Genomic DNA, 21579 nt, shown 5'->3' with positions numbered 1-21579 from the left:
CCATTGTGCCATGTTCTGTTTATCGGGCAGTGCCTGCAGACTACAGCCATGTATTCCTCTGTTAGGATAAAGGCACGTTCATCCTCCCAGCTCGGTCGCTGGGGATAACATTGGAGCAAATAAAGCACTGAAGGTGGCATCCCCTGTGGTATTTCAGCTCAGAGCTGTTCAGAAACGCCATCAGGGCCCACTGGGGCTGCCCACTATGATGGGCCCAGGTCTGCAGCCTGGCCCTGGGGGAGCACCGTGCGCGTGGAAGGCTTTTCTTGTGCATGGATCTGTGGGCCTCGTAGAGATGAGTGCCTCCTCACCTGACGCTCCTCCAGCAGCGCACACAAATGCAGCAGACTCTCAACTGGCCCTAATGGTCACTGCTCTCCTATTTATGGGGACTGTGTGTTCGCCCCAGATCGAGCGAGTGCCGATTTATTCCTGTCAGTGCACCCCAGCAATGAGTACTTTTCACAACGCAGGCAATCCTTTCCCATCACAAGTCAGGATGCGATATCCATCATGCTGTAAATTCTTCAGAGTGGCCATAGTATATATCTGCAGTGTATCTCTCTGCAGCTCTCCTGGTGCACCATCCCAGCAGGAACTTACAGAGACCCAGAGGATGTAGGTCTGTTCTGCAGATGTCCCTGAAAAACCCAATAACCCTCATTCCACCCACAGCATTAAAATAGCTCTGGAGCACTCGGATGTGCCACTTTGTTAATTCCCGTGGCCTGGAAGACAAGTTCTCCTTGCGTTCTCTTCCCTTCCCTGCTATGTGCTGCAAATGCCTTCTGACACTGTGAGGGAAAGCAGTAAATCCTCTCTGACTCGGATACTCACTTCAGGCTGCACCAAAAAGTTATCCTGAGCTCAGCCCTGCTGAATGCAGGGTCATAGGGGTGGTGGCATTTGTGAATTGAGGCTGGGTACGAGCAGCTGGGTCAGGGCCTGCGGTGGATGTGCGATGCCCGGTGGAGGCAGAAAGGCAGCAGGGAGACAGAGCATGGGATCAGAGGGATGGGGAAGAGGTGGGGTGCCTGGGATGGAGGTGGATGGAGGATGGAGGTACAGATGGAGGTGAGGACGGAGAGGGAGGATGGAGCAGGAGGATGGAAAATGGAGGTGGACGATGGAGGTGGAGGGTGGATGGAGCATGGAGGTGGAGGATGATGGGGACCCAAGGGGGCACAGTGTGTAGGAGCAGCCCCAGACCCTGCGGGGGTGCAGGGACCCAGCTGGCACACCAGCTCCCCGCATGGCGTTAATAATTAAGCAGGCACACGGGGCTCGGATGTCAGCTCTTATTTAAGGAGCCGATATAAATACTGCCCAGACAGCGCTTATGGAGCACCTAAAAAAAGCCCTGCCTGTCTCAGTCCCTCCAGAAGCACCCCGAGCTCCGCAGGGCCGGTGGGCAGCACCAGGCAGGATGAACACCAGGTCCTTCAACCCCCAGGGCACTGCCTGAGAGGTGACAGTACATGGGGACGATCCCCCCAGCACCCACCTGTGCCTCAGGTTCCCTTTGTCATGCAGACCTGCTTTTGTCCTGCCAGGAGGCTTACCATCACCCCATGCAGGGCTGCAGTCTGTTCTGGCACTGTGTCCCCAGAGCCCCGCCATCCCCCTGCTCACACACACCTGGGGACACCTTTCCTGCAGCACTGCAGATGTCCCCATGCAGAGGGGTGTGGAGGGTCCTGTGGGGGTCCCAGAGCTGCCCCATCTCTATTGGAGGACAAGGCCAGGGTGACTCACAGAACAGCACAGAGACGGACAGGACCCGGGGTGTAGTTGGGCCCCAATCACTTTCACAGCATCACTCCATAGGCAGAGCCCCATCCTCATCCCCCCCCCCCCCGGCCCCTCCATGCTGTGGGCTGGGAAAGGACGGGACTGTCACATCCGTCCCCATCAGAGGCTGCAGGCGAGCTGCTTGCTGCAGTCTGGCTGTGCGTCTCTGCAGCGTGACTCAGCACAGCCTCGCCCTGCACTCGGCCCCCCCGGCCCTACGCCCCTCACTGGGGGCACGCACACACCCCATTTTGCTGGTACCCTCCCCATCGCCTGCCCTACACCCAGGGCCAGGCCCTGCCCCACAAACCCCCTCCCCAAGAGCTGCACCGCTCTTCTTGCTGCAGCTCTCAGCCTCTTGCAGGCTTTAGGAGAAAGGATTTTTTACTTTTTTTTTTTTTTTTATCCACCGGGGAGGATGGGAGTGAATGATGCAGGGAGCACATGGGAAAATCTGGGGATTTTTAAAGCATCGTGGGGTTGGTTGCCCGTTTTGGTGTCTGGTGGGCACAGTGTGTTTCCCCTCTTTCTGTGACCCTGCATGGGGGGGGAGGGGGGCTATAAAAAAGCAGCCAACCCCCAGGAAAGGGGCTGAGTCTGTCCCCTTGTCCCCACGTCCCCATGCACAGAGCCTCATTGCAGGGCAGGAGCTGTGCAGCGGGCCGTGACAGCCGCACGTGGCACGTCCCCACCCCGGGAACAAAGCACAATGCAGCGAGAAGAGTGCCCGGCCTGACCCTGACAGCAGCTGTCACCCGCAGGGGGAGCCTGGCGGGTGTCCCTGGTGAAGGTGACGAAAGGGGACAGCCCGCTGGGGACAAGGACAGCGGCTCGGAGGGGCTGATCCTGCGCAGGAGGAGCGGGGCATGCGGCCGGCCCCAGAGCTGAGCCAAAATAGGGGCCCCTGCGTGGGGTCAGGAGGGGAACGTGGGGCTGGGAAGGTTGCTGCCACGCTTCTCCCCAAGGGAAGGCGGTGATGGTGTGGGCTGTAGGACGGCTGCGAGCCGGATTTTGCCGGCGCTCGGCAGCCCACGTGGGACTGCTCTGCCATGGGGGAGAGAAAAAATAAAACAACTGCAAGAGAAGGGATGATGGATGAGATCTGCAAACGTGGGAGGGAGTCCTTGAGGTGGCGGGGAGGGGGAGCAGCACCGGCCTCGTGCAGCCCCCCACCAAACGCAGGGGGTGCAGCCGCCCCGCAGCCCCCCCTTGGCCGCTCTGCCTTCAGCAGCGTGCTAATTGCACCAGTGACTTTGCAGTTCCCAAAATAGCAGCTGGCTGCGCCGGGCTGACGTCACTGTGAGACGTGGGGAAGGAGGACGGCACGGGCGGGGGGCCCGGCAAGGATCGCGGTGATGCCTGCATCCCTCACCCACCCCACATCAGCAGTGCGGTGCCGTGGTACAGCCACGGCTGGGGAAGCAGGCAGGAGGTGTGATAGGGGCATGGAGAGCAGCCCAAGGTGACCCAGGAGGTGTGGGCACAGGGATGCTCGCTGGGTCCCACTGTGACTCATCCAAGCTCCTCTGGTTACAGGTGCACGGATTGCCTTAGGGGGGCATGGGAGCACCCTGGTGCAATGCATCCTCCACTTCATACAGCATCCAGAGTGGTCTTGTGCTGGTCCCCAGTCGGACCTCCATCCCTCCCAGCACCACCCTGAGCAGTGATCCCAATAGCAGCCCCACTCAGCATCCCTGCCCTGAGTCCCCATCCCTGCCCCGGGTCCCCATTCCATGCCCTGCGTCCCCATCCCCACCCCAGGGGGCTCCCAGCCTCATGCAGCTCTCGAGGTGCCCCCATTCCCAGCGAGGAATTATTCTGGAACGTGACAAAATCATTAAAGCCTCTTCCATTTCCCTTTGCTCATTTGTGCTCCTTCAGCCTGGATTAATGGGTCTCCTCTCCCCAGCGCAGACTCATTCCTTATTCCTAATAGGCCATAAATCCAAGCCCCAAAATAACCCCAGCTTTTTGCCGGGGCCTCGTGAAATATTCATTCTCTTCCCCCACCGGCCTCCGTGCTGTCCCCTCTCTGGGGATGGAAGGAGGAACCGATCGATGGCATCGACCCATGCGGAGCCACAGCTGCTGCGGGCGGGGGGAAAGCAGCTGATGCAGCAGGAAGGGAGGAAGGAGCCCCCTGTCCCTGTAGATGCTGCTGGGGGGCAAACCCTGTGGCCATCCCCCAGCTGGTGTGGCTGCATCCCTCCTGCTGTCACCCAGCTGTCCTGCATGGGGATGGAGACAGGAGGGAGGGGATCCGGCATCCAGACTTTGCATCCCATCGTGCTGCTGGGGGAACGCTTCCGTGCCTCAGTTTTCCAATGCACCGAGAGCAGCGTGCTCTGCAGCAGGGCACATTGCTGCAGTTAACCTGTCATAGGGACTCCGATGCAGAAAACACTTCTGGACTGGGGATGCAGCCTCCCTGCCCACCTCCACCCCCTGCAGAAGGGTCCCTTCTGCTCCCCCGCCCTCAGTGAGCGGCGCTGCTGAATTTATGGCTGTCAGCACTGCAGCTGCACACCAGCAATCCGCCCACTCCAGCAGCAAACCCGCAGCCTGCAGGGCTGCCAAAGAGCCGGGAGCAGAGCCAGAGCCAACCCTGTTCCCTACGGCCAGAAGGATCTGAGCAGGGTGTAAATCAGCACTGCTCCGGGCATGGATTTGCTCTCACTGAGCACTACAGGGAGGGATGCAGAGACACGCGCTTGAAAAGGGGATTTATTTATTCACAAAACATGTAAGAAACCTATTATTAACAAAAGAATTGTACAAACATAGAAACGGGAGGAGGGAGACCCTGGGACCCTCGGCGTGAAGCAAACCCCACCTGGCCAATGCACCCCTCGAGCAGACCTGAAGGAGTGGTTCTCCTGCTCAGGTGGAAGCAGCGCTCCATCACAGAACATTGCAGAACAGAGCAGCCCGTTGCAGAACAGAGGCACCTCACGCTGCAGAGGAGCCATGCATGCACTTCCATGGGCTCTGCAGGGACAAAGAAGCTTTGCTGCAAAGAGCTGCTGGGTGCAAGGTGTGGGTGGTGGGGATGTGGGGCTGCAAGGGCCCCATCTTGCCCTGCTTCCCAACTTTCTGTGGCTGCGCTTGCAGGAGAAGCAGGAGCAGAGGAGACAACGTGGGCATGTTGGGAATTAATGGGAACTGCAGGACTGGGCTGCAAGCAGCGGGGATGGAAACCCCGTATTTATTCCTCATTGCTCATACTTGGATTAAGGGGGTTTTGCAAAGCAAATTGTAGGAGGGCAGCAACACACCGCAGAGCAGCTGGAATGTTCTGGTTTGGTTTCCTGTTTTACATTTCCCAGGTAAAATCTAAAGTCAATTTCGCAGCAGAAAATCCATTTTTCTCCCCTCATCTCTTAAATGAAATGGCTGAAACCAACTGGATTTCACACACACACACAAACAAACAAACAAAAAAGGCCACTTCATTTTTCTCTCCAACAGGCGTTCTGGAGGAAAAGCTTCAGCAGGGTTTTGGGAGCCAAAGGACGCCTGGCCCCAATGCCTGGGGCAGCTCTGGGGGAGGGGGAGACACTACTGCTGCCCGGGCCCAGCTGTGTCACTGTGGGTTGCACTGCAGCACAAGCAGTGCTCCCAAGGGCTGTGCCCAGCAGTGCACAGGGTGTGGATTCTCTGGTACCTCGTATGGTGCTGGGTTCATTAGGTTTCCTCCTGTAGGAGCTTCTCCCTCCCCCTTCTGCCTATTTTATAGGAACTAATGGGAACACCTCGGCGACTTCTACTCTGTTGCCTAATTTGGGTGAAGTCAGCCAGCAGATTCACAGGATGGAGGGGCACGCTTCCAAGCAAGAAGCACACGTAACATCTCATCTGAGCGTGCTTGTCAATGGCTCCGTCCATCTGATTTAAACCTTGACTGTTCTCCTGCTACATTCCAAGTCCCACATCCCTCCTGCCCCACTTCCCACCCCCCCTCTCCGTGTGCCCCCCCGTCTCTCCCCCCCATCCTCGTACCCAGGATGGTCCCTGCGGGTGGGTGGTCATAGGAGGCTGCAGACCACGCTGGCATCCTCCGAGTGGTCACAGTTGTGGACGTCCCAGCGGATGTGGGAGCAGCGCAGCAGTGAGGGCTCACTGCCCTTGCACTTGAGGTTGTCGAGGAAGATGTAACCGGTTCCGGGGCCGTAGTGTGCTTCTCCCCACGCTGCCACAGCGTGCCCACAGCCCAGCTGCCTGCACACCACCTTGGCATCCCGCAGGTCCCAGGCGTCGTCACACACCGTGCCCCACTGGGACAGGTAGAACATCTCCACGCGGCCCTCGCACCGATGGCTGCCGTTCACCAGGCGCAAGAACCCTGTGGTGGGACATTGGGATGGGGTGGAGGAGAACGGGCTCACCCCAGCCAGGCTGGGCCAGGGAGTGCCTCGCTTCTCCCAGCTGCATCCAAACCACCCCTCTGTGCCAGCGCCCATAGGATGCTCACCATCCTCCAGATGGGTCGGGGCTGACGTGGTGGTGGCAGCGGTGGCTTCTTGGAAGTGGTCTCCTGAGTCATCAGCACCTGATGAGGCAGGGCAAGGTGGGAGGAAGATGTTTTGGGGACATCCTGTGCTACCCAGGACCAGCTCAGAGTCCCTGTGCATGTGGCATGGGGCTGGCAAGGGAAGAAGAAGCAGCACCCATGTCTTCTTCACCCAGCCACAGCACTGCTGCTGTCCTCCCTGAGTCCGAGTCACAGAACATCCCAAGGTGGAAGGGACCCACAGGGTTCACAGAACCATACAACTGCAGAGCCACTGAGACTGGAAGAGACCTCCAAGATCCCCAAGTCCAACCCCAGCTCACCCCACCATGCCACATCTCCATAGAACACCTCAAGGGATGGTGACCCCACCACCGCCCTGGGCAGCAGTGCCAATTCAGCACCACTCTTTGGAGATGAAATTCTTCCTAATATCCAACCTGAGACCACAGAGTCCGGCTCATGGCTCTACACAGGACCCCCCCAGGCCCTATGTGTGTGAGGGAGGTAGCCCAATGGGTATGGGGAAAAGCCACTGTGGGGATGAGAGGAGTCGTGGGGAGATGGGGGGAGCCCCCTGGGCACGTGAGGGAGCCTGGGAATGAGGAAGGAGCACCTCTAGGTAGGGGGTGCAGGTCCTGGGGAGGTGGCCCAGGTCCCTGAGCTCTGGGCTGTGCCCACTGCCTTTGGGGGGCAGAACCTTTCCCTAACCTCTGTGCAAAACGGACCCCATGCCAGAACCTGGGCCAGCAACCCTATCCATCCTCCTGGGACCGCACTCCAGTCCTACATCCCACCCCCGCCCAGCGAGACGGACAGGAGGGGCGATGCTCAGACCACGCACCTCGGCACACCACGCCCGCGTCCTCGTGATGGCCGCAGTTGTGTTGCCCCCAGCCCAGGTGGAAGCAGTCGGCCAGGCGCATCTCGTGCCCGTCGCACCCCACGTTATCCAGCAGCACGGGCCCGCTGCCGTACCCGAAGGAACCCAGGACGGTGGCGGAGACGGCGGGCCCGCAGCCCAGCTGCCGGCACACCACCTGCGCGTCGGGGAAGTCCCAGTCGTCGTCGCACACCGTGCCCCACGTCCCGCCGTGCCGCACCTCCACCCGACCGCGGCAGCTCCCGTTGCCGTTCGCCAACCGCACGCCGCCACCTGCGGGTGGGCGCCCGCACAGCCACTGCGGGAAACGGGAGGGGGGGGGGAGGGAAGGAAGGGAAGGGGAGGAGGCGGGGGGAAGGGTGGAAAAAGGGTGGGGAGCGGCTGGGGGAGTCCCTGGGAGGGTGGAGAGAGGCTCGGGGATGGAGGGGGGAGCGGCGGGTGGAGGCGCTGGGAGGATGGGAGGAGCGCCCTGAGAGCGTGGGGGAAGGATGGGGAGATACGGGGAGGTCCCCGCAGGGATCCCGTCGTAGGGGGAGCCCTTTGGAGGCGTGGGAGGAGCCGCGGAAATGAGGGAGGTAGCCCAATGGGTACGGGGTAAAGGCACTGCGAGGATGAGGGGAATCGTGGGGAGATGGGGAGATCCCTCCGGGCATGTGGGGGAGCTCTGGGAATGAGGAAGGACCACCTCTAGGTAGGGGGTGCAGGTCCTGGGGAGATGGGGGAAGGATGGAGAGATGGGGAGAGCCCCTGGGAGGATGGGGGGAGCCCTGAGAGGATGAAAGGAGACTCCTAGGGACGTTCGGGGAGCCATGGGAATGAAGGAGGTATCCCTATGAGTGTGTAGTGAAACCTCTGGGATCATGGGAGGAGTCATGGGAAGATGGGGGGAGACCCTGGGAGAAGTGGACACACATGTGGGGTGATCCCAGGGGCTGTGGGGCAGGTCCTCCCCCTGGGGAGATGGGGTCATGTTCCCAGGGCAGTGAGGGAGCTGGGACAGGAGGACGTTGGGCTGGGGGCTGTGCCAGACTAATGGCAGCCACATGCTTACTTTCCAGCTCAGCAGTGATGAGCACAGTGGTGATCACCTCAGTCGCAGGCGAGGGCTGCTCGTGGCCGTCTGTCACTGCTGAGACATGGGGACACATGGGTGCTCGGTGTCTGGCCCCAGCACCCACTGCCCCTGCTCTGAGCCACAGCCAGCACCACGGTGGCCCCATGGCAAAATCCCTTGATGGTGAGGAAGAGGTTCTTGGGATTTGCCATAGGGAAGATCACCCAAGAGAGCCCCAGAGCCTCACCAAGGTGCACCTGGACCCATGTGAGTGGCTGGCCATGGAAAGGGACAGCCCAGAGAGCTGCCAGTCCTCAGAGCCCTCCCTGCTGCGGCACTGGTTGCTGCCAACACCATACCTGTGGCTGTGGCAGTGAGCATTTCTTCATGATCCAGGGCCGTGGAGGTGGTGAAGGATGTGATGGTGGATGTGTCCAGACCTGCAGGGAGACAGAAGGACAGGGGTAACAGGCAGGGAGAAGCTGCAAAGCACATAACCCTCTAGCTGTGACACCAGGATGCAGAGTGGAGCGGTGTGAGGAAGGAGATGGAGATGGTGGAGGAGAGGGAGATGATGGACATGGAGATGCAGATGATGGACTGTGGGAATAGAAGAAAAACTGTTCAGAGCAGCAGCTGTGGAGCAAGACAAACAGCATGAGAACCAAGGACACCTCTAGAAGAATGAACGTCTCGCGGCTCTGACTGGATAATGGTTGAAGAGTGTTTGTAGAATGCTCTGTTGACACGTGAAGGTGGGTGGGAAAGTTGTAGGGGTGGATGGGAAAGCCAGAAAAAGAAAACTTGTGAAGGTATGTAAGTGATGTGAGAACTTGTTATAAACAATTTGGGTCCTACACATCTGAGTCCGTGCATCAGATGCTGCAAAGGACTTCCTCCATTCGTACTGCCCACATCCTGTAGATGGAGGTTCTCCAGCTCTATGCAAGTGTTACAAGGGCTTTTTTGAAGCTGGATACATCAAATATTCACCAGCTGTGCTTGAGCAGCAGAGGCAGGGTGTGAGCAGCCAGCCTCACCACCAGGCCCAAAGCTGCATTCCCTGAGTCCTGCCCCATCTGATGGGCACCGAGTGCTGCCACCCAGCCCCAGCACAGGATAGCCTGTGTCTGGGAAGGAAAGGAGCATCCTTAGAAAACTAGCCCTTCCTCTCCATCAGCAGCTTTGTTAGCAAATAGCAGAAAAGAAAAGAACCATAACTTCTTGCTCCACTCATTATCCAACATAACAAGGGAGTTCAAGGGAATTATTAACAATATAAATAGTAATCAGTGGGTAATGGCAGGGTTGGGCAATGCAGGGAGGAGGCAATCCCAGTGGCATGCCCAGCCCTGGCTGCGCTCCCTCCCTCCTGTCCCGGCCAGGCAGGCTGTTTCTGTGCAAGGACGTCCCATCCTCGTGCCCCATTACCCATGCAGATGACCCCGGCATCCTCGTGGTGGCCGCAGTTGTGGATGCCCCAGCCGAGGCTGTAGCAGGCGGAGAGGATGGGCTCGCTGCCCTCACAGTTGACGTTGTCCAGCAGGATGTGCCCCGTGCCGTAGCCGAAATAGGCGTTGCTTTTGTACTCCAGAGCCTGGCCGCAGCCCACCTGCTTGCAGACCACGCTGGCGTCGCTCAGCCCCCAGTCGTCGTCGCACACTGTGCCCCAGCTCCCCTGGTAGAAGATCTCCACGCGGCCCTGGCAGGCGTCTGCCCCGCTCACCAGCCGGATGCGGCCGTCACCTGGAGGGTGACAGATGGGGGACAAGTGTCTTGCTGTCCCTTCAAGGTCACCGGCCCACAGAAGTGGGATCTGGATGTGCTTACGGTGGTGAAACTGCCCAAGTTTCTGGAAGAGGATCTGCTCTAGGGCAGCACAATTTATGGGATCCTGCAGGAATATCTGAACCAGGATATGACCATGAAGGTGGAGGTTCTGGGGGTCTTCTCTTGGCCAGCCCAGCAAGGCTGTTTGGTGGAGGGGAAACACTGGGATGGTGGGTGAGATGATGGGCGATGGTGGAGGATGGGTGATGGGAGGTGGGTGATGGGTGATAGGATGTGGGCGCTGCTCTCTGCTCGCCCCTTGGAGAGCTCCCAGCCAGGTCAGGCCATGAGCAGCTCACCTTCCCCATTCTGCACCGAGGCTGTAGCAGTCCTGCTGGTCGGTCCTTCGCTTGCTGATGTGGGGGAGAGCTCTAGAAAGGGAATGAGAGATGGCATCAATTTCTGCCTGCAGAAACCCTCCCAGAAGCGAGATGTAACCAGGGTCCCTGCTGTGACTATATATACACTTAATACAAACAATACTATTCTGCCAGCCGCATGCTGGCCCTGAGGGAACCAAGCCTTATTACCATTGCAGACCACAGCCACGTCCTCGTAGTGGTAGCAGTTGTGGATGCCCCATCCGTGGCTCCAGCACTCGCTCAGTGCCTCCTCCTGGCCCTTGCAGTCCACGTTGTCCAAGAAGATGGGCCCGCTCCCCTGCCCGAAGGTCATGGGTGCCGGCAGGGCGATGGCATGGCCGCAGCCCAGCTGCCGACACACAACGTTGGCATCTACGATGTCCCAGTCATCGTCACACACTGTGCCCCACGAGCCGTTGTAGAGGATCTCCACGCGGCCCTGGCACCGGCTGGGCCCGTTGGCCAGGCGCAGTTCTGCAAGGACGGCCCAGCGCAGAGCTTCAGTGGGCAGCTGGGAGGGCAGCACCCAGCGTCCAATGGACCCACAGCCTTCGGGGGTCTGGGGCCATTCTGCACCAAATCTCTGCTCTCTGGACCAAATGGGTGACTCCTGGCTACGGCAAGCTGTTGGCTTTCTGCCCTTGTGTTAGTTAACACCACGTCAGCTTGATGGTGGCCTTGGTGACAGGTGGTGGATGCTGCTCATGGGTTGGAAGCAGTGGACATGGACATCCCACACAGCTTTATGTCACTGTACTGGGTGCAATGTCACCTTGTCATCTGCGTTATCAGGCATAGAGATAAGCCATCCATAGGACGACGCGGGTGAGAAGGTGCGATCATCTCATAGAATGACAGAATCGCTGAGGTTGGAAAAGACCTCTCAGATCCCCACATCTAACCCCAGCCCACCGTGCCTGCTGACCACAGCCCTCAGTGCCACATCTCCATGGTTCTGGAGCACCTCCATGGCTGGGGGCTACCCCACCTCCATGGGCAGCTGTGCCACTGCAGCAATGCTATTTCTGAGAAGAAATATTTCCTAATATCCAACCAGAGCCTCCCCTGGTGCAACACAAGACCATCGCCTCTCATCCTATTGCTGTTACCTGGGAGCAGAGACTGCCCCCCCTCTCCTCCCCCCCAGCTATGACCATGTCCCAGTGAATATGGCCATAGTTGAAGTGGTGGCATAGAAATGCTTTCCCAAGCTGCTGGCAGCGTGGTGTAAGCAGCCTCAAGGGGATCGTTCAGAGGACGTGGTGAGTGACAATGCAGCTAGCAGGGAGCAGCGAGGTTGCACTCGCCTGATCATAAGCAGAATGAGGATAATAAAGAATCTGTATTTCCTTTCTGTAAAAGAGGTTCAGCTTTCTGTTGCTGCTCTTTGTTCAGAACCAACAACTGCCTCTCTGACGCATTTTTCAACAGCAAAACCTGGAGAAGAGCGACTCGGAGAGAAGAACCTCACCTGGGAACGGCGGCGGGGCGGGCTCGGAGGTTCCTGAAACAGAGAAGGCAGGGCTGGGTCCCACAGGATGCAAGGAAGGAGGTGGCAGGGACAGGGGAGCTGCAGCTCCCCCAAATCCTTGGATGGAATGTGATGGAGAGGTGCCAAGAGTGGCCATTAGCAGCTGAATGAAACCAAGCTGCTCTCCTGGCACGCGCCGAGGAGTTGCTAGCTTCCAGACAGAAGCAGCCTTTCATTCCTGCCTTTCCTCTCCTCCCTGCCATTGTTTGGCTGCCAGCAGCTTGCTTTATGAGCGCGGTGAGTGACAGCAGCAAGCCCCGGAAAAATGGTCCTGCCTGCCACGAGAGCCTGCTGGTGGTTCCTGATGGGAAATGCTGCTCTGGGCACCACTCAATGCAGTCTAATTCTTTTTTTTTCTTTTTCCTTCTCTTTTTTTTTTTTCTTCCTCCCCCCCCCCCCCCCCCCCCACACACATTGAAGTCAGCATTTTGCAAGCCACATATTCCTATGTATCAATGCAGCTGATGGTATGCAGCCACCCATAGGGGGAAAATGAGCAATCCTGAAGTGGGGAGGGCTGTAGGGGCTGCTGCAGGGCACCACACAGATGTGCCTCCTGCATTCACATTTGCCACATTGCAGTGGTGCAGGCACCTGGGTAAAACCTGCTTCTGCAGCACTCTCAGCCAGAAAAAAACATACGATGCAGCCCCAAAAACATGGGGGGGGGGGGAGGGGGGGAGGAGGGGGAGCCTTAGGATGCTTGGCAGCAGTGGGGGTGGGAGCTGGGGCAATGAAGATGAGATGGGGCAATGAAGCTGCTGTGTCCCTGCAGCCATCTCAGAATCCAACAGGGAAGACCAAAGGCTGCTAGCCTTTCTGGAACAGTGATTTATTCTGGCTTGTATGGATTTTTAGCACTTTTAAACCATTTTAACAAGCAGCAGATAAGAAGGACATTGTTAAATATTCAATATCCATCGCCCGTTAGTCAGAATCAAAGCTCTGAAGTATTTATTTCAGAGCATCCTCCAGCAAAGTCAAGAGAGACCTTGAAAAATATGCACAGTGTGTCCACACTAATGAGGAAAGCCATCCTGGAGAACAGAGCTCCTGGCTCCCTCTGATCCAGCTCACAAAGCCCAGAGAACAAAGGGAACCACCTTGAGGTAAACACAGCCCCTTTCAAGTCACATCTCTGAATAAAACCACCAAAATAGGACAAATTGCCCTCTGATAGGACTTAGCCGTGTCTATTCATGAAGAGAAACAGCAGAGCTCACCAGCGGGGCCGAGGAGGAGGAGGAGGAGCAGGGAGGAAGGCAGTGCCCCACATGACATACAGGGACCAGCGCTCATCGCTGCTCTGGGGTCCTCTTGCTGTCCCTGCAACATGCAGACACCAGCATCAGCCTTTGGGCAGCGATCAGGTCAAAATACGGCTCCAGTTGGGATCAGCTGAGAACAAGAGGTGTTTTTTGCGTAGTGAGATGGGGGTCACTTTGGACCTTTAGGACTGGGCTTCCGCTGAGGCACAGGGCAGCAGGAGAGATCTTGCCCAGCATGAAAGCCCAAAGGTTGCGTCATGGTGCCACTACCCACCCTTCTGGAGATGCCTCCAAAGCTGTGAGAAGCATGCTGTCCTCATCCAGGTGGAGTTCATCCCTCAGGAAGAGCTGGGAATGGGCTCCCCACCCACACAGGCACGTCCCAAATCACCAAGCAAACCTAGATCTCCAGCAAGCCACACCATGCAGCTGCCTTTTGGGATGTGATGGTGATTCCCATTGTGCAGAAAGTCACAGCCCACATTCTGGGAGGCTCCCATCACCCTAGCTGAGCTGCCAGCCCCATGGCTCCTCCTGTGATGCTGTTGCCAGGCTGTCACTGTGCTGTCACCCATGGCCAGCCCTCTCCATCACAGAACTTCTCTACAAAGGATGAGTCCCAGCTCCCACCCCACTCCTGCACTGACATGACCATGGTACCTCCCACCCCCGCTGGAACACCTATGGGACCCCAAGCCCTGCACTGCTCCCAGTCCTTGGGAAAAAAGAGGCATTTGTGTGGGAACACAGGTCTGGTACCACAGCATCACACCATTCGTCAGTGGGAGGAGATGCAAACTCCGTGGGGACGAGATGGAAAGCAAGCATGGAGAAAACGAGGAAAAGATTAAAGATAATAAGATGCAATTTCCCCATGATTTGCTGCTCTCTTCACCAGCTGCTGCTGGAATGGTGAACATCTGGCTCTGCTGGATTCTTACTGACAGCACAGGGTGGTGACAGCACTGCTTCCATCACCCGGGCATGGCATGGGAGAGCTCAGCCCACCCTTGGGCTGCAGGACTCAGCCCCTTCCCATGGAGCCGCCATGCAGGATGCAGCCCCTGCACATCCCTGTTCTTGCCATGTGGCTGCTGCCGGCCCGGTGCTCAGAGGAGATCCTCCAGCAGACAATCAGCTCAGTTACGGGGCTCGGAAATCAATCTAGTCCCTAACATTGCATTTCTCAATACTCCATTCATGCTTATTCCGCTCCGAATAATGTTGCCTTTTGTCCCGCCAGCCCTCCCCAGTCTCTGGCAGAGAGTGGCTGACAGACGGCCGGCACACTGCCGTGGGCCTGCAGCCCCTTAGCATGCTGCCTGCACCAGCCCTGGTGTGGGGGAGCATCCCTCCTGCATCCATGCTACATCCATCCCATATGCATCCCACATCCATCCCACATCCACCCTGTATCCATCCCATACCCACTCTGCATCCACCTTGCATCCATCCCACATCAGTCCCGCATCCATCCTGCATCCATCTCATCTCTGCTCTGCATTCACCCTGCATCCATCCCACAACCATCTCACATCCATCCCATATCCTTTCTGCATCCATCCCACATGTATTCCACACCCATCCCATATCCATTCCACACACATCCTGCATCTACCCTGCATCCATCTCACATTTGTCCTTCATCCATCCTGCATCCACCCCACATTTATCCCACATCCATCCCCTATCCATCCCACACGCACTCTGCACCCATCCTGCCTCCCGTTCCCATCCCAGCACTCCATAAAGCATTAATCACTGAGATGCTGAGCATAGTCCCTGCTATACCTATAAAGGTGAACCCCTACTTTTCCTCCCACAGAAAGTCCCAGCTCTGTTTTCACCCCAAAGAAGGCAGATCTCAGCAAATAAGCTGTGAAAGCTCCTTCCTTCAATCTGGACTTGAGAGAGATTTGGTGCAGCCTGGACTGACCCTGTTGCAAAAGCAGTGTTTTCCATCAATCCACGTACCTGTCTGCTGTTTTCTTTCCAGTATAAAGATGATGTATTTAAACCCAGAAATAAATATTCTCCTTTGTAGTCAAGAAAACTGCTGGCTGGTTAGTTAAAAAAAGAAATGAAAATTAGTTGATGCAATAAATATTACAGTGGGGATAAAGGAGGAAAAAAAAAGCTAACAAGGAGGAGAAGAGGCTTCCATTCATCTGCCGAGCAGCTTCTGGCTTCATCCTGTGTCACCCTGCAGGCTCAGGGCTGCGGGGCAGGACGGCTGCCCGGCCCCATCGCGGGGTGCCTGGGCACAGGGATGGCTGAGAGGGAGGAGGAGAAGGAGAGGAAGAGGAGAGCAAGGAGAGCAAGGGGCCGCTCAGCGGGGCACGGCGGTGGGACTGGCTCGGGTTTCAGGGCAGCTGGCACTGGGAGCACTGTGACTCCCCAGGGCTGGCTGAGGGCATTCCGGCTTTGCTTTCCTCCTCCTGCACTGCCAGCATCTGTCCCACTGACACGGGCAGGACAAGACCCTAAACCCACAGTGCTCTCCGCGTGCTGCTGGGTATCCCCAGCACGTCCATGCTGCACGCAGTGCACAGGGCATCAGCGGTACCTGCGCTCTGCTTTTCTGAGCATAGCATCAAGGAGGTGCTCTCCAGGGTGTCCAAAAGCACGAGATGTGGATTATTGGTGTTCACCCACCTCCCCTTCATAGGAAACCCTTCTGCTTCACTCTATGTGCTACACTCTCTGGGCTTGCAATGAAGTGTGTTTAACCACAAGCCTGGCAATAAAAGTGAAAGAAAATTTGAAAGCAATTGGGTAGGAGGAACATAAAAAAGGTGGTGGTTTCCTGCTCTTGCAAAGCTTCAGCAGCGTGGGCACTGGGGTGTGCTGTTGGCTCTGATAAGCTGATCCCAGGGGCAGTGAGGTTCCTATCCTGCCCCTCCTGCAGAGGTGCCCATGCCCACAAGTGCTGGGATTTGGGGTTTTCCTTGGCACAAAGCTGGCTTCAAAACAGCTGTCACTGACAGCACCATCACCCATCTGCAGGCACTGCCTTCTGTGGGTTCGGTAATTAGCAATTAGGCACTGACTTTGTATTTTGCAGGAGCAGCAGAGTTCTAATGAGTCTGCTCACAAACATCAGTTTCAAAGGTGTCTTTTAAGTCTTTTTTTGCCCAAACTTTGCAAAACTCCCAGCCGCCCTGGCTCCCTGCCATGGCTGGAAGCAAGCACTGCACAGCCTCTGAACCACACAAAGCAAAGCGAAACACACGGCCGTCAGTCGTAAGCTCTGGGATGCTCTCCTAGTTAAGACGAAGACATTTTCTGAGAGCCAAAGGAGGGGATACTGCAGCCCTCAGGAGGCTGTGTGCTGGCACAGGGCTGCGGTGAGGTGGCTGCCAGGAGAGGAACCCGGCCCTGGACAAACGCCCTTTGTTTGTCCCATAATCCGCTTCCTGACTGATGTGCTGCAGGTCCCACCTGCGCCAGGTGGGAAGGAGAAGCCCAAGGACGGCCTGCAGACAGCACGGGCGGGACTGTGCAGGTGGTCCAGCAAGGCAGGACCCTGAGTAGTGAGCAGCCCACGGGGAGCTGCGGGCTGTCGGAAGGACGGCTGGCACTTGGCTGAGTGTGCAAGCAGGGCTGGCCGTGTGCAGGTGCTCCTGGGGAGGGAAACCCGCGCCCATGGGAGGTGCAGGCACAGCCCATAGGAGATGCAGCGCTGCACATGGGAGGTGCAAGCAGCAGGACACTGCTACACGGGAGAGGTGGCTTCCCCACTGTGTGACACACTGATAGATGCACAGACACCGTACGCACACCCTCACATTATCACACACAGCTGCACACACTCGCAGCCCCAAGATCACACATGCTATAGACCTTATCACACCCCTAATAGGCAGGGACTCCTGCCACCACATCAGGCTGCTCAAAGCCCCAGCCAGACAGGACAGGAATGCCTTGAACAGCAGCTGGGCCAAAGGAACAGCATGGAGCCCATCAGAGGAGGCTCAGGCAGGATATGAGGGAAGCCCCAAACCCGGTCCATGCAAAATGCAGCAGGAGGCTGCAGCTTGTGACATCCAAAAGGACAAAAGTGACAACCCCCGTGCTTGGAGTCAACTCAGCCTCTTGCCTATGTCACCGTTCCTTCTCTAAATATCCCACAAAGGGCTGGTTTCAACCGCAGCGGAGGTGAATGTCAGTGCAAGACACTGTTTTGAAGACGACTCCATTCCTGCAATCACAGCACCACGCACGCAACAGAGCCCTTCATCTGCACCTTGTTCTGCAGGAAATTTACTCCATTCAACCCAGTTAAGTTAAATGTTTATTTTCATGAACAGGCGCCTAGCGAGATGAAGTGGCGGTCGTCGTCGGCCCGCCGTGAGGGTCCTGTGCACGGGGCCGCGGGTTCCGCAGCGCCCTGGGATGCCCGGCGTGCTATAGTGGAGAGAAGGAGCGCAGCTCCTTCCTTCATGGCAGCTGTGGTTGTCCCGGCGGCTGCGGTTCCGTCCCGGCAGCCCTCGGTGCTTCGTGGGAGCGGAGGGGCAGCGCTGGTGTCTGCTGTGTGGGGACGGGACGGGACGGGACGGGACGGGCGGAGGAACAGCACGGAGCTGCGCCAGGGGAGGCTCGGCTCGGCTCGGCTCGGCTCGGCTCGGCTCGGCTCGGCTCGGCTCGGCTCGGCTCGGCTCGGCTCGGCTCGGCTCGGCTGTCGGGGAACGGCTCAGCAGCGGCGGGCGCCGGGCACGGAGCAGCTCTGCAGGGCGGTGGGCACAGCTGGAGCTGAAGGAGCCCCGTGGGACTCTGTGACACGCCGCCTAAGGCTGGGTGCTGCTGTGCGGAGCCGGGAGCCGGGCTGGGTGATGCCTGTGGGTCCTTGCAAGTTGGATAGCCTGTCCTCAGCCAGCTGCTCTGCCAGCTGTGCCGCGAAGCAGGGATGCTGCTACCAGCAATGGCAGCACCGCGCGCACAGCAGAGCGTTCGGGCTGCGTTTGGTCCGGGGGAAGCTTGTCTATTAAGGTGCTGAAGTTCAGAGGCAACTTCTGTGGCGTTTGTCCTTTCGGTAAGGATGTGCAGCACTGCTGTTGCCTTTGTTGTTGCGCTGGGGCTGAGAGTGAGGAGCTGTAAGTATGTTAAGTGGTTCCACTCCATCCAAGTCAGTGAAGTTTTAAATAAGATGTTTATTTTGATGGAGAAAACAATTCAAAGGAATAGGTGTTTGACATATAGAGTCACAGGATGGCTTGGGTTGGAAGGGGTGGTAAGGCTCAAGTTCCAACCCCCCGGCCACAGGCAGGGTCACCATCGTCCAGGTGAGGTCCAGTCCAGGTTGCCCAGGGCTCCCTTCAAGCTGGTCTTGAACACTTTCAGGGATGGGCCGTTCACGGCTTCTCTGGGCAGCAGTCACAATCGGATGAGCAGTCACAGTAAGGAGTTAGGAGTTTCGATGCCAAGAGAAATTACTTGGACTATCGAAACCCTTGGTCTCAGCTCCCTGCAGTGGCATCTTCCACAGTGCTGACATCTTGGCTGGGCTCCCATCGCTCGCTCTTGCAGAGGAAGCAGCAGCTCAGCAGGGAAGCGCAGGCAGGAGAGTCGTGGCAGTGGTGGTGTCGCGCCCTGCAGTGCTCCGGCACATCAGCAAACTCTGCTGTGGCGCTTCAACCAGCAAGGCCGTTGTTCAGAGGCTGGCAAGGCGCAGTGGCTGCGGGGCTGCCGTGGGCTGTGCAGGCAGCTGAGCGTCGCGGTGTCGCAGCCTCTTGTGCTGGAGCCGAAGTGCCAGGAGCCGGGTGCTGTGCGGGGATCACTGCGCCGCGGCTGACGCTGAAGGGGCTGCAAGGTGCGGGAGATGAGCGCAGTGCACATGTCTGTGCCCATCGTGGCTCCAACGGGGAGGCCGTCTCCCGAGGACGTACGGCCACGTGTCTATGGGGACCACGTCCCCGTGCGGCGTTTCTTACCGGTGTCCATACCGCTGCAGCCGCTGCACTCCCACGATTCCGCGTCCTCTGCGATGGCAGAGCAGTGCTGGTGGGTGCCGCAGGAACCGCAGGAGCTGCAGAGCAGCATCCTCCAGGGCCTGTGGGAGTGACAGAAGCCAGAGCCGCGCGGTCACCGGGGGTCCCAGGGCTGTGGGATGCCAGCCGTGGGGTGGTGCGTGCGTGCGCTCCCACGGCGGTGGCTGGCACTGAGCTACCAGGGCACAGCTTGTGCCGTGCTGAGCTCAGCATCCTGGCCAGCCTCCATCCCAGCTGCAAGGAGGGGATGAAGGCGCCAGGTCGCCATGCCTTTGGCGTCAGAGCTCACTCACCCTGTGTTCTCAGAGTAGTCCCTTCCCAGTGGGCACAGGCACAGGCCGGTGTCACAGGAGCTGTGCCGCTGGTACAGCTCATGGAAGGCTCCCTCTTCCACCTCCCAGGCTGCATCCCTGTGGGAGGGAGCCCGGGACAGCTGAGTGCAGTGCGAGGGGAGGTGGAGGGGGGGGGGCGGGCGGTGGCAGGGCGGTGGGTGCTGACCTGTCTGGGATTTTGATGCCGAGGCGGAACATCTCTGCCTGGAAGGTCTGCGTGTCCTGGCAGAGCGGGCAGCGGAAGTGGTGCAGGGCAGCGCGCAGAGCTTGGGCCTGGGGAAGGCAGAAGATGAGCTGGGGGCCCGTGCGCATTGCCCCAGGGCTGGGGACGATGCCAGGGTGGCAGGGTTGGGTGGTGCTGGGGATGATGCTGTGGTCTGGAGGCAGTGCCGCCTACCTGGATGCACTGGCGGTGGAACTGAGCGCCGGTGCAGGAGGGACAGACCAGGGTGGTGTAGGTGGGGCGTCCCTCCACCGCCTCCATGCAGATGGCACACTGCGGGTTCTCCTGTTGCAGCGGCCTCACCTGCTGGGTTGGCCGGTGCTGCCAGCAGAAGGACCTGCAGGATGGATGGAGGCGGCAGCTCAGCTCCTGCCCCATCCATCCTGCAGCCCTGCGGGTGCCCGCACTCACCTGTACTCTCCGAAAAACTGGGAGACGCAGCCGCGTTCTCTTCCGCAGGGGAAGTGGAAGGTGCGGGAGCATCTGCGGTGATGGCAGCGGACCGAGGCGCCCTGGTTCTGGCAGACGCAGCATTTCTGGGGACAGCAGTGCGGTGCTGGGCGTCAGTGCCGTGCACACACAGGTGACCCTTGCCCAGCAGAGCACGGTGATGATGTGGTGGGCCACGTGGCTAGGGACCCCGCAGCACTACTGAGTTGTGATTTGTGCAGCCATGGGTCTTCTTGGACAACCAGGGCTCTGCTGGGGTCTCCCAGCCACGTGGCACGGGGACCGAGGTGGGGATGCGGCGCCCTATTCACCTTCTGTGCCACGCGCTGCAGCACCTCCTCGATGTCTGGGATGAGGAATCCAAAGAATCCCTCATCGTCAGCGCCGCGCTGGTACAGCCCGCTGGCGTGGTACTGCAGGAGGCAACCGGGGACCTGTTAGTGCGTGTGGGGGGCAGCGGCGGGCACGGGGCTGGGGGCTGGGGGCTGGGGGCTGGGGGCTGGGGTTGGGGCTCACCAGGCAGTTCTCATGGATGCACAGCCGGTCGTGACGGCACATGTCTCCATAGATGTCGGGGTCGTGCTCTGCCCGCCGGCACAGCCTGCAGCCTGCAATGGGGACAAGGGCATTATCACCCCAAGCCCGTGAGCAGGGTGGCTCCTGCACGTGGCGGGGGCGCTTCCGCCGCGGGAATGCTCTGCACTCACCTTCCTCCTCAGAGACGCTTGGCCTCATTCCTGGGGGAGACGGCTCCCGTTCGGGCCTGGGCCGTGGCGCAGGGCGGCGGGTGGGGGGATTGGGATGTGGCGCACTGAGGCGTCGAGACCTCAGCTCCATTCCTGGGCTTTACTTCCGGAGCAAAGCAGGGGTGCTGCTTCCTCGATCCAGAGGTACCCGGGACTGGGGGGACAGGGGCGAGCGCAGTGTGAAGCTGCCCTGCACATTGTGATGTCACCGTGAGAACGCGGGTGCTGGTGACGCGGTGCCGATGTCACAATGAGCAGGGCTTGGGGTGGGGCACTCACAGCCCCACGGGGTGCTGGGGGCCCTGAGGGGTGGCTTTGGGATGCCCACATCTGCCCCCTGTGGGGGGGCTGTGCTGGGGGGCTGTCAGCTCCAGTGGGGAGTTGGGAGACACATCAACTCACAGGTCTTGTGTGGGTGCAGACTGAAGATGGTGTCGCAAATAAACCACAAAATCCCCAGTTTCCTAGTGCAAGAGATTTATTTAGGCGTCAGAGCTCCTGACTCCTCAGCAAGCATTGTGATGTGTTGTGCACCATCTCTGTGTTTTCACTCCCTTCGCAGCGGTGGGAGAGCAGCTGTTCTGTCCTGGATAGCTCCAGCAGTGCCTG

General features: G+C 58.6%; 2 protein-coding genes across 2 annotated transcripts; both read right to left on the bottom strand.

The window, feature by feature from the left end:
- Positions 1 to 5819: 5819 nt before the first annotated feature.
- Positions 5820 to 11403, bottom strand: SSC4D (scavenger receptor cysteine rich family member with 4 domains; the record flags this gene model as incomplete). The annotated part of the gene is made up of 9 exons (XM_079545277.1): positions 5820 to 6136; positions 6266 to 6343; positions 7149 to 7460; positions 8239 to 8313; positions 8601 to 8681; positions 9673 to 9987; positions 10371 to 10442; positions 10602 to 10907; positions 11346 to 11403. The coding sequence occupies 9 exons, from the start codon at positions 11401 to 11403 to the stop codon at positions 5820 to 5822; spliced, it is 1614 nt and encodes a 537-aa protein (XP_079401403.1).
- Positions 11404 to 17087: 5684 nt separating this feature from the next.
- On the bottom strand, positions 17088 to 21061 carry LOC306954215 (PHD finger protein 7-like; the record flags this gene model as incomplete). The annotated part of the gene is made up of 8 exons (XM_079545276.1): positions 17088 to 17167; positions 19163 to 19281; positions 19513 to 19629; positions 19718 to 19824; positions 19949 to 20111; positions 20186 to 20310; positions 20536 to 20637; positions 20741 to 21061. The coding sequence occupies 8 exons, from the start codon at positions 21059 to 21061 to the stop codon at positions 17088 to 17090; spliced, it is 1134 nt and encodes a 377-aa protein (XP_079401402.1).
- Positions 21062 to 21579: the final 518 nt, after the last annotated feature.

The sequence above is a fragment of the Tetrao urogallus genome (assembly GCF_951394365.1).
Source record: "Tetrao urogallus genome assembly, chromosome: 20".
Classification (NCBI taxonomy): domain Eukaryota; kingdom Metazoa; phylum Chordata; class Aves; order Galliformes; family Phasianidae; genus Tetrao; species Tetrao urogallus.
The sequence above is the reverse complement of the archived record's forward strand: the minus strand, read 5'-3'. Positions and strand labels throughout refer to the sequence as shown.